This window comes from Nanorana parkeri, unplaced genomic scaffold (assembly GCF_000935625.1).
Source record: "Nanorana parkeri isolate BGI_ZX_2015 unplaced genomic scaffold, ASM93562v1 scaffold400, whole genome shotgun sequence".
In the NCBI taxonomy this organism is placed as follows: Eukaryota; Metazoa; Chordata; class Amphibia; order Anura; family Dicroglossidae; genus Nanorana; species Nanorana parkeri.
The window spans coordinates 724,362-736,950 of NW_017306668.1; the positions used below are offsets into that span (position 1 = coordinate 724,362).

Sequence of the window (12,589 nt, forward strand, 5' to 3'; positions counted from 1 at the left end):
AAATAAGAACCACCAGTGTATGGCCAGTTTAATCTGAGCAATCCTCTGGTATACAGTAAGATCTACTTCGTTTTTGTTCGCACATCAATCAATATGAAAACTTTTAACAAGGCAAGAAAGTTTCAGTATTGTGCAACTAAATGAAATTTCACTGTTGGGCAGCAGTAAAATGTGTGTAACTAAGCAGGAACAGGTACCAACCTTATGGGGGGGGGGGAAAAAAAGAGAGATAAACAAGATAATCAAATGTGAGCAAAATGCTAGGACAATCCAAGACAATTCACTTCAGCAGAAAAGTCATAAATTCAGTTCATTTACCTTTAACCCTAGGTTTTATTTAAGGTGGCAATCCAAGGAGCTTCACAGCCATAATACAGTTTTACTGTACATGTACATAAGAGAATCCATCCATTCCAGCTTCAATAAACACCCATGTTTTCATCTGTCAATGTCTCAACGTCATCCCCTCTATCCAGTTCAATGACTGAAGCTGAAAGCCAAATAAAACTATATATATCTATCTATATCTATATCTATCTATATCTATATCTATATATCTATATATATACACACACAAGAACCCAGATGTAGCAGAGTGATGGGGATGTGTAGGGTGGTAAAGATATGTAATATACTGGACCAGCTGAACAGAATAGGTCCTTTGGCTGGTGAAAACATGGCTCCAATTCATTTATTTTATATAAATGCCAAGAGCTTTTAGCGTCTCAGAGACAGGGCAGTGCTGAGGCCAGGAAATTACTGTGTGTTATTTAAAGTGACAGTACATTCAGGAGTTAAAATCTTAAAAATGCATTCAGGTATCTTAACTATAAACAAAACTAGTTTGTTTATTTATTTATTTGTGTATCACTCGGCTACAGATCCTCAAATCATCTCTGAATTGGTGATGACACTGTCCGTCCTTCTGGAGGGGGGCTACTTTTGCTCCCCATGGTCCCTGTGTGTGTTGTAAAGTAGTCACTGCTCCAAGCTCACTCCCGTGATGGACTGCAATCTCAAGTTTAGTTTACCAATTTGTATTGAGGTTGTTACTACTACGTGCAGTTACTAAATTTAGCATTTGCGGGTGCAATGCACAGGCTCTTGAACGGTTTACCCCCAGTTCCAGGTGAGGACAGAAGTCTGTATTTTCTGTTATGGAGGAAGTTCTGAAAGAGCTACAATTGCACTTGCTTCACTGCACTGCTGCTGGCACGCTCTGTCGAGTTCCTCTGCTTCAGTGGCAGATGGGACTTGCATTTTCATTAATCGATCTATGGGAATTGAAGGACTGTGGAGAGAGCCGTGCACAACTGTACTGAATTCAAACAACCACCCACAGTAAAAAAGGTGGCCATACACTTTACAACCATCACAAGACCTTAGTCTTGCGATGGTTGTTAAGTAATTTTAAAAAACGCACGATCTGCCCATCTTGGACAGGCAGATGGTACTTGCGATCATCGCAAGCCCACCCTGCTGAGGGGCGAGCTTCCGATGACCGTAATGCTGAACGGTTAGTGTGCGCACAACGGCCCGTTCGGCATTTGTCTCCCGAGCATGCCACAAACCAGCTGAAAATCGTATGATTTTCGGCTGGTTTTCGAACATGCTCCTTAGACAAAAGACGTGCGACCGTACAGTAAAAACAGTTGCACGCCTTCCATACACTTTGCGATTATCGTACGATCGCGGGATTTCCAGCGATTATTGTGCGATAATCACACAGTATATGGGCATCTTAAAAAGCACCGGGCGATTCCGGTAAAGTGGAGGGGGGATGGTGTAGGCAGCCATGCTTCACGTTATACCCTAAATATGGATGAAACATGATCTATAGAGTGGACTATTTTTTTAAGCTCAAGCTGAGGGTTAATGTTTGTTCAAGGTTAACATTTGCATCATATCCTTTGATTTGTGCCATGCACATTAAAGTTGTCATGATGTTAGTTTATGAGAATTTGCATTAAATGTGTACAAAAAACACAGGTCATCTTAAATGCTGGACTTCACATCAGCATGCAATTTTTCACCATAAAAAAAAACAAATAAAAAGGACTTTAAACTTTAAAGAAAGTCCGGATTGTTAGAGACTTGCATAAACTATTTCAGTATGCTCCACACAGTATGCAGCAGATGCCAAGAAATCCTGGAATTTTAAGCTACAACAAAGCTCTATTCACTGAGCAAAAAAACATGTATGCATGCACACACATTAGCTGCATGTTTACCTGGCAAAGTTTGAAGGAGAACTAGCACCAGCATAAAGTTTACCAGTAAACTTACAGAACACATCAGTGGTAAATTTCTAATTGCTGGTACAGGGAAGGGGAGCTAGCAGCTAATCAGACCACTGATGAAACCAAGGTTATAGGTTATTTCAGACTTGTTATCCAAACCTCACAGAAGCAGAATTACCCAACACAGGCCAACTTCCTGCTACCAACCCGAAGCATTACAGAAGATTTTATTTTTTTTCACCAATTAGCACAACCAAAATGGTAAGAAAAGCAAACAAGGGTAAACAGATTTTCATTTTGCATACTTTTGGACTGAATATTCTGCTTTATCTAGAATTCCTATTAACTTAGATCCAACTAGATTATCTTCTGAAAATAAAAAAAGGCAAAAACAAGCTAAAAACAGAAATGAGAGTCTTACTTGTTAAGGCATAATTTGGATTCTCCACCTCCAGACGCTGCATCTGAGCATTTAAAAACACTTTGATATCGATCCCATTGGCGAAGGAGGAGTTGTTGAAAAACCTTGATGGTATTTTAGAAGCAATGTCTGGCTCATCTCTACCAAACCCCAGATTATAAAGAATTTCCTCAGGGTCTTCCTCATAGAGGTCTAGCAACTCGGATACGCTGAAAAAACAAATTCAATACATATTTGTGGTTTAATAAAAATATCCGCACACAGACACACATTTTGCTGACAATTTCTTAAAGGTTTTCCATGCGTTTAATTTAGCCAACTGTCTGGAAGTATTCCCCTCCAACAACATTCAAGTTTTGTCGGATGTTTATTTCATAATTGTTCAGTGTCTCAATGTTCTCATCCTGGTAGCTAGTTCCTCATGGGTGTATGACACTGTGCCAAAGGCTGACCACTTCTGTTACTAGTACTCCTGAGTATAGTGTAAAAGCATCCACAACAGCTATGCATCTGTCAGAGAGAACGTGTATTTAAATAAACTGCTGTTTTTTACATTCGTGGTATGAAATATACCCAAAACTTTTTTCCGTTTTGAGAGATTTTCACTTCCCATCTAGCAAAAAGGATGTCCCCAGGACAACAAGTGAGGGCAATCTCCAACAACAACACAGGAAAAAAAGCAAACATTTGTGAACTCCTATCAGCTTTTTATTGTCAGTTTTCCAGTTGCAGATGTTCTCTCATTTACGGTCTGGTAATAGGGAGTCCTCAGAACAGAAAAGGGGAAATCTCTCTTATGGTGCCCCAGATATCAGTAAAACCCCACAGTGGTTCTACTCTTTTCCTTTTTAACCCAGGACTATATAATGAAAAAGAAAAAAGAAAAAAGAAGGAAGGTTTATTTATAAGTACACACGCACTGCAAGGTGCTCTGTTTGCCCAGGGAGCTAAAATAAAAAAAGTTACTCACCTGGACCACGATCCAAGCTGGCTCCTTCTCTGCTCCCTGCAGCCTGTTTCCTCCTCCACTCCAACGATATGTCCCTCAGTGTCCTAATGTTCTACACATTGTATAGAATGTGATGACTCACATGACCTTAGACCATCCGAGTGGAGAGAGAGCAAGGCTGAAGGCACTGGTCTAAGAGCAAGCCAGGATCACAGTTTGGGTACATATATCTGTTATTTCAGCTCCCTAGAATAAACGAGCACTTAACTCTTGCAATGCAAGGGTAAAGATTTTATTTGCCAGGAGCTCTGCTTTATTACTTTAATATTCATTAAGCACAGCCCTCTTTTTAGTGGTTCCCTCACACGTTGTGGTCTGGAGCACAAATAGGCAGAAGCTCCCAGATGGCCTCCAGGCAATGTCTTACCCCTGTAAGTAGCTGTCTTACTAGAGATGCTTTATGGTAGACCTACAGCAAGTTTGCATTGGTGGAAATGAGAAAAAAAAATCCATGTGAAGACCTACATAATTATGGAAAGCAGTGTACTAGACAGGATCTGTATATAGATTTTTGGGAAACTCAGACTACGGGGAAAGCAATTCTTGTACAATGCAACATTAAATTATAATTGGCTTTACTTATAAATGGTGTTCCTTTGTCTACACACAAACTGTTCAAGAAGGCATCCTAAGCGGCTAGTACACATCCTTGGCTTTCAAAATGTAAACTCCAGCACATCACAGGAGACCTGAACCTTTGGCAAACTCTGCATGCAAATACCAACTTTGTTCTAAGTCAAATCTCAGGCATGTATACCATAATGCAATGCAGATGCTTCAGAGAGGCAATGTTTTCACACTTTCTTGCTGTGTATTTCAGCAAATTCTGGGGTTTTAAAGAAACCTGTGTGGAAAAACAAAAAAATGTACAAAACTACCATTGCCGACTTTCTTCTGAAAATATTAGTTGCTTAGCATAATGCTGATGTAAGGACTTTAATACTGACCTGGACCAGAATGCAGAAGGCCAATACAACAGCCAAGCAACTAGTGTTTTTAGAAGGCGGTCTTTAAAGTCAGCTTCATCTCAACATAGGTTTCCTTGAACTACAGTCCAGGGTTATCCCATTTATTACATGTAGTATCATAAATCCCAGACTATACAAAGATTTAGTCCAATTCTGCCCCTCTGTTTAGTCCTGAACATCAACAGTCCTATCACATGGGCAGGAAAAATGCCTTTTTTTCCTCTAACTTAATCTGCACCAAATGAGCCCCACTCACAAATCAGTCTTAGGAGGATTATAGACATCAATAAATCAGAACTCTTTCAAGGAATGCAACAGTTCTTGCATACTGTATGCTTGGAATTAAAGAAGCAGGAGGCCCCTGGAAAAGCAGTCATTCAGAAAGGGGTTTGATATTTACAGAGATGGTTAAACCATTTTGAAAACCTACAAATTTTACTTTACATGTTAATAACCTTACAGAGCCGCTGTCGGCTCTCTAAATACAGAAATGTCAGAACCCTGCAAAACAGACCGTATACTCACCGCTTAAGGTGTAACATGAAACCTGGTCACAGCACCAGCCCCACCTACCTGAACCACAGGGTTCTTCCCTACTCAGCCAACACAACTGCATCATCCATTCATAGATCTACAGGATCTGTGACTTGGGACACTACAAGTTCTGTCTGCCACCGTGGCAGGGGGACTTGTAATTCTCTATGGAATACAAGTGCAGTGATGTCACTGCACGTGTGATCCATTCGTACTTCTTCCTGTCTCTTAGCTGAATGTACATACCTTAGTAAGGAGAGGAGGCTAGGAGGAAGGAAGCCAGAGCATGTCACCTGCAATCTACTGATCACAGTTGCATTGCTTTACAGGCTCCAATGCAAAAAATAATAAATGCACACTAACTAAGAATGTGCGCACATTAATATTTTTTATTTGTAAAAAGGTGGAACTTGACTTGAAATATTTAGAGATTTGACAGGGTGCGTCTTTAAAGTGGCTTTCATTGCCTGTAGCTGAATTACACAGACACAGTACATCAGGGGTCTCAAAGTACCGGCCCGCAGCCAGCTGACAAGTCGGGCACACGATCATGGACCGACTTGCGGGGGCAGCTACATGGTCTGCATCTCTGTCGGATCCAGACTGCAGAGCTGCTCCTGTCAGCTTCCGGCCGGAGCTCTGTCAGTTCTGAGCTCCGGCTGAATGATGGATGATGGATGATAATGACAGCCGCAGCATGTACACCGCATATAAATCGTATGTGATATGATTACATGCATTACAAAAAACAATCACTATCCCTGGATACACAGTTGTGTATCCAGGGATAGTGATTGATTACTAACTGCATGTAATCCTTTCACATATTACATGCGGTGTGCAGGCGTTTACATGCAGCAGCTGTCACCCGATCATTAATTTGAATCGGTGACAGTTGCCGCTTGTAACATGTGCATACAGTATATAGTAGCGGCCCCCATGGGACTAAAAAAATTATCCAGTGGCCCCCGACTAATTTGAGTTTGAGACCCCCTGCTGTACATCGTTGCGGAAGACATTTCACCGTTTCATTATTGCCATCTTTGTTCTAACTGCCAGCATTTAAAAGACGATTTGAGAAAAATAAAGACAGTAGCATCAGCACCACTAAGGACTGCCAGCAAACTGGTGTTTTGATCTGAAAAAAGAACATCTGCGAAAACGTGACAAAACTGCCATTGTTATATGGGAGTAGCAGCTTCTAACGACCAAACACTTCCTGCACAAGAAGGCTGCACTGGCCAACAGCACAAGTGTAAAAATATAAAACAGGAAACGTACTAGCTTCCAACATAAAAGAGAAGAACAGTTATATTTTGGGTGCCATAAATGTAGGGAATCAAATCGAAGGATTATGCGTCCTTGCTTTTTGAAGATAAGAAAGTACAAATATTTACATGGTGTTGTTTTACTTCAATTCTGATCTAATGGAAAAAGGTGTAGTTTTAAGAGGAGGAGCTGCTGCAATTTAGAATAACCAATGAACATTTAGGTTTATTTTATCATGCAATAGGAGAAAAGTGTTAAAACTATTCTTTTGTATACAACTGACCACAACCAGTATGCAGGCAAGAAAAGCAAGCATTACAGGAAAGGTTAAAGGGTTTCTAAACCCTCTGTTATTTCTTTGCATATATCTACTGCTAGCAAGCAGTAGATATATGCAAAAGGTTTTTTAAAAAACGCTTTAAAAAAAACTTACCGCTGTTCTTGTCACGCGCTCCCGTCCGAAAATCCAAAACTGCTCGGGGGCCGCAAAGCATTTTGGGGCGGGCGCATGCGCCATTCGGATTTTCGGCCGGGAGACGAGGAGAGACACAAAGTAAGTCTATGGACAGGTGCACCCGCATGTAGACACCGTGGGACAGCAAGGACAGAGGAGTCAGCGCTGGATCGGAGACCCGCCGCAGCGCTGGAGAGAAGGCTGAAAAGGACAGGAAAGAAGAGGAAGATCGGATTAAGAGACATCATTTAAGGTAAGTGTTTTACTTAACATTGGGGGGAGGGGGGAAAATTGACTTTAACATCACTTTAAAACCCCTGGCTTTTTTTTTTGCCGTCCATGTCACCAATAAAAACCCAAATTCCATAGTATCTAAACCAAAAAAACTGGCTTTAGATAAACATTATATTGCAGTGCAGTTATATCATGTGACCAGTTTAAATGTAAACAGTGATCACTAGGGGTCTTCTTAAATACTGATCTATGGAGTTCTTAAACTTCTGTTGATGTAGCAAGTCATTTACAGTGAGCAACATAAAGCTATCTATAGGATAACTTTTATTTGTGTGTATAGAGTGCTGGATCTGACTCTAAGGGGGAAAAAGGTGGTTATTACAGAGGCAGCTTTCCATCACTTGGAGGGGCCTTCAATTGTCCCCAAGGTGGTGTTTTGGCTGCCTAACTGACTGCTGATCCATTACAGCAGCATACACCATGAATGTATTTGCAATAATTCTTGTCCAGATTTACCCTATTTCTTGCTCGCATTTTAAGCCCAATGAGGGGGGAGTTTTTGAGCCCCCGAAAAACACATTGGTTTCATTCTTGTGCAATAGAAGTTTACTGGACTTTTACTATCACTGTGGCACTCCCCCCTTATTTCTTATATCTATATGGACAGGGCAAACTAATGTGAAAAAAGATGCGCTAACATGCAACCAACCAAGCAGAAGTCCCCCCTCAATGAAGACTATTTATGACAGAAGGCAAAAAAAAACTAGAGCTGACACCTATAGCAAACAAGGATTTGTTTCTTCCTGTTAAAGTAAGGAATCTTACAAATTGCTTTATATTTGCATTTGTTATTGTAGCAAAAAGGTTAGCGCCACTCAAAAAGCTCATGATGTTGGTCAAACAAGTGAAAAGTCTTCTTAATGCAACGCTGTTCGAGTCATATCATCAGAGCGATATTCCATGTACTTCAACATGAACAGGACAATCATTTGTAGTTAAGGAATGTAAATGCTGGGATTTTTAATTAAAAATATACCGCTGGCATAAAAAGCTCCCAGCTGTCCTCAGCGAGATTGTTTTAGATGTTACAAGGCAGGGAACATGTAGGGGCAGACCTAAGCAGTCCACAGGCATTGGAAAATACAGTTCTATGTAAATATGAAATGTAACTACCTCCACCCCTTTATTTGGGCGAAAGTATCCTAAAATAGCAAGAAAAAATAAAATTACCTTGATACAGTTGCACTGCTTTTCCCAGATCCCGTAGAGTTCATGCTTCTCCCTTTCTGATGAAACTGAAATCTACGGTCTTTTGCCAGCATTCCGCTGCTTTCAAGAAGAAAGTTATTATAAGCATGCACAATTATCGCCAATGATTTATCAGCAAGTCAATCAGGAACGGGGGGAGGGTTGAAGTATACCACATAATGTGCTACTTACAATGGGTGCTCCATTGGCAAGTTTCTTTCATGGAGATGATTTGCTATAAAACAATGAAGAGAGAAAAGAAAATTAGTCATACTTCTCGGTTACTATAGATACATGCAATTTAATTTTTTAATTGGCAAGGGTTCAGATCACAGAATACTTTCTAAATTGCCCAGCCTGTCAGATCTGTAGGTACATGCCACTTCTAAAATTCTTTCACAGCTCTGTAACAATTAGCAGCAGCTGCCTCATTCGCAGGACAAACCTCAAATCCCCAATAGGTAGCATTTGTTTTATAAAATAAATCCTGTAATTGATTTCACAAATATCAGATTCCTTTCACAGGATAATATGTAGCATGCATGCACTAATCTACTCTTTTAGACAGATGATAACTCGTACGTGTCAATACACGTGTGGCCCTGCAAATCTTAAACTCACTCATTTCACAACCACATATGGAAGTTTTTCAAAGAGCTCAAAAATCATTTTGCAATTTTCTTTAGGAAGGTGTGTGAAACAAAGAACAACTAGGAATAAGTGATGCCAAGATAAACGATGAAACCTTACTGAATTAGCTGTAATACTTATGTTATGTGGACCAATGCGCTAATGTCAATCCTACAAGAACTTTTTATTTTATTTTATTTTTATAGAGATCAGGATGATTCACCACTTGGCTTTCTATAGATCTTGAATGCTATAATAGTAAGAACTCCGTACTATGGTTTCTCTCTGTGCCCATTATTAAAAGAAAATACCGTAAGAGAAAAGGGGATGCCACAAATTAAAGCAAAAGAAGTGAAACACCATCAGCAAGGGCATTGAAGATGAAACGTGGCTGGGTCTTTCAACATGACAATGATGCCAAACATACCACCCGGGCAACGAAGGAGTGGCTTCGTAAGGAGCATTTCAAGGTCCTGGAGTGGCCTAGCCAGTCTCCAGATCTCAACCCCATAGAAAACCTTTGGAGGGAGTTGAAAGTCCGTGTTGCCCAGCAACAGCCCCAAAACATCACTGCTCTAGAGGAGATCTGCATGGAGGAATGGGCCAACATACCAGCAACAGTGTGTGCCAACCTTGTGAAGACGTACAGGACACGTTTGACCTCTGTCATTGCCAACAAAGGATATATAACAAAGTATTGAGATGACCTTTTGATATTGACCAAATACTTATTTTCCACCATAATTTGCAAATAAATTTGTTCCAAATCAGCCAATGTGATTTGTCTGGATTTGTTTTCTCATTTTGTCTCTCATAGTTGAGGTCTACCTATGATGCCAAGTACAGGCCTCTCTCATATTTTTAAGTGGGAGAACTTGCACAATTGGTGGGTGACACAATTGTAATAAAGAAGAGTACATTTGCATCTTGAAGGATTGGGTGCCACTGACTTTTCTGCCATTTTCTTGTCTCAAAGATGCAACACACTAATTATACATAGAACACATTCAATAATTTACTCCAAAATGGAATAAGTCTTATTTACCTCCACTTTCCATATTACCGATATGGCAGTATTTTGTTTGAACTTGCAAAAATAGCACACGACAGTAAAAGTGTTGCAAATAAAAACTATTTAAATTTGTTGTCTGGGGCGGTACCAAGAATGAAAACATTGTAGGGTTTTCATGAATATGCTGCAAGGCTACCGACTACATACACACAGCCAGAAATGTGTCTCAAACGGTTTATTAAAAATTGTCCTGTTTGTATTTTAAGCTGGCCATACACCGCACTATTTTTTTTTTTTTCATTAAACCCATGGGCTGAAAGGATAAAAAAAAAAACCCATGGGCTTAAAAGGATAAAAAAAATAAAAAATAAATAATAGAGCAGATTCCTCCATCAATGCTATGAGCGCATCGACCGAGGAATCCCCGCCTTTACTTTCAGAATACCCGAACAGGCAGCCAATGAGCTGCCGGCTCTGTTCCTACAAAGGTTTTTCAACCGGCTCCTTCGATCAGCTGATCAAGGGATGCCCGCCGAAAGGGTACCGACAGCGGCACCCGCTGTGTGGTTTTTGACGGGTTACTCAAAAACCGGACAGTGTATGGCAAGCTTTACTCTGTTGTCTGTTATGCTGCCTTTGCTGTATAAAGCTAGGAGGAACTTGGTTCTTCTTGAATAGTCATCTTTCAAAGAACTCAGAGCTCAGGTCCAGTGATCAGAAATACTTTAGTCCACTAAATATAAATAAAGCTTATATGTAAATTTATTCAGCCAACAAAACATCCAAAACTGAGAGGATCATTTTTATATGGATCCACCCTTAAGGGTTTAAACATGATCTCATATATAACAGGACAAAAAGCCCAGAAAAGCACAAGAATACTGTGGGTACAAATAAACATAAGTAAGAATGCCAAGTTCATACACGCACTACATACAGTATATATGCATGACTAAAATCACACGGCATTTTGGATCACACCATAGGGTTTAAACCATATTTTAACTTTAACTATTTTAACTCAATCACTAACATGAAAATGTACTTTGCAAAATGAACATGTATTTCATCAAGTAAATTAAGCCCACTGGCATAGCATAGTGTGTTCATGGCATTTAAAGCAAACCTCTACCACAAGGATGGTAAAAATAAAAAAACACAACAAAATCGCTCACCCCTCAGACACCAGACTATAAATAAACCATAACAAGGCTGTAGTTAGCACAGGGGTGGACAAATTAAATATAGAATTCAGGAGCCAGTCTACCCAATCCAGGAGCCAACAGGATTTTTTTTGTAGGAACCAGCTCCATTGACAACTAGAAAAAAAAACCTCAAAGCTAGGAGGCAGCCAGGATTTTTTTTTTTAAGGAGCATTGGCTAGCTACCTGGTTCCTGGGATTTGCCCTGACCTAGCCATACAACTAAATTGATGTGTTACAACATTAGAAATTTTACAGTTTTAAAAATCCAGAACAAGCATATGCTTTTAGAGAAGTCATATGCAATTGATTGATTGCTTGCAGCAGTGAATTCTTGAATCCCAATACAGAACAGTTAAGCTATTGCATTTATTCATACATCAGGAGTTATTCTGTGTGGTGTCTTACCAACGTAGAGCCAAAAGAAAGTAGCCTAGACCATGGCTGCAAAAAGCAGAAATTAAGTTATTCTTCAGGACTAACATGCTGACTTTCGATTACAAAGTTTAGTCTTGAAGAAGAACCTTTAAAATAGAGCTGATGGGTTCTCCAAAGTAAGTAAAGCCAGTTGAGGTGGATTGGGTAGGTTATAGGCTGCCTCAGGCATTCTGCGTAATAACCTGTTCTAGGCCTAAAACAGACGCAAAACATACTGTAGGGTGCTCCAAGTTGGCCCGTAAACATCTTGGAATAAGCAGGGATGATTACCGCAGAATATGACGTATAGATGAGTTAATAGTGATAATAACATGCCAAGTTGATTAACAAGTATCTTTCAGTGATATGACTGCAATAAACACAAGTCCAACTGCCAGTTCACAATCTGCATGTTTGTTTCAAGCTCAGGTTGTACTAATTAGTGAAGGAGAGATCAGGGTGACGAAGGTTTTTCATGGTTCCCATCAAGCAATACAAACATCAGTGACAAAAAGCACCTCGCACCAAACCCTGTGTAGCTGCAAGCACTATAAGAAGTGTTACCCTCTGAATATATCAAATTTTAATGAATGTGCTGCGCTTCATCTAGAACAATACATAAACATATCTCTAAAATAAATATGTGCTTAAATAATACATGCAATCAAAAAAGTGTCCACAACGAATCTTCTTATAAAGAATAGTCCTCTGGAAAGTTCAATCATATATTCCGTGTTCAAATATACACAAATGTGGAATCACACGTATATAGTGCTCAAGATTTGTCTCAAGTGCAGATCAAAACAGGAGCTGTGCTGCCGACCATGCAATCTCCAATCCACGTCTGCGAGACTGAACGACTGCAACGATTGTGGAGAGATGGCCTTTGAATAAGATCGATTGGAGACCCATTAAAGCGATTCTAGACCTGTTCAGGTCTATTTATAAAGT

The 12,589-nt window shown here is 39.9% G+C and overlaps 1 protein-coding gene across 2 annotated transcripts in view; it reads right to left on the reverse strand.

Moving 5' to 3' along the window:
• SSFA2 (sperm specific antigen 2) overlaps positions 1-12,589 on the reverse strand; it is a 93,838-nt gene that overhangs the window by 61,617 nt on the left and 19,632 nt on the right. The window contains exons 4-6 of one of the 2 annotated variants that reach the window (XM_018559503.1): positions 8,570-8,612; positions 8,360-8,455; positions 2,662-2,870 (exon numbers count right to left, since the gene is read on the reverse strand). In XM_018559503.1, coding sequence (XP_018415005.1) covers positions 2,662-2,870; positions 8,360-8,455; positions 8,570-8,612 — 348 coding nt within the window. Of the gene's footprint in view, positions 1-2,661; positions 2,871-8,359; positions 8,459-8,569; positions 8,613-12,589 lie in introns of both variants that reach the window. The other variant, XM_018559504.1, reaches the window with a different exon arrangement.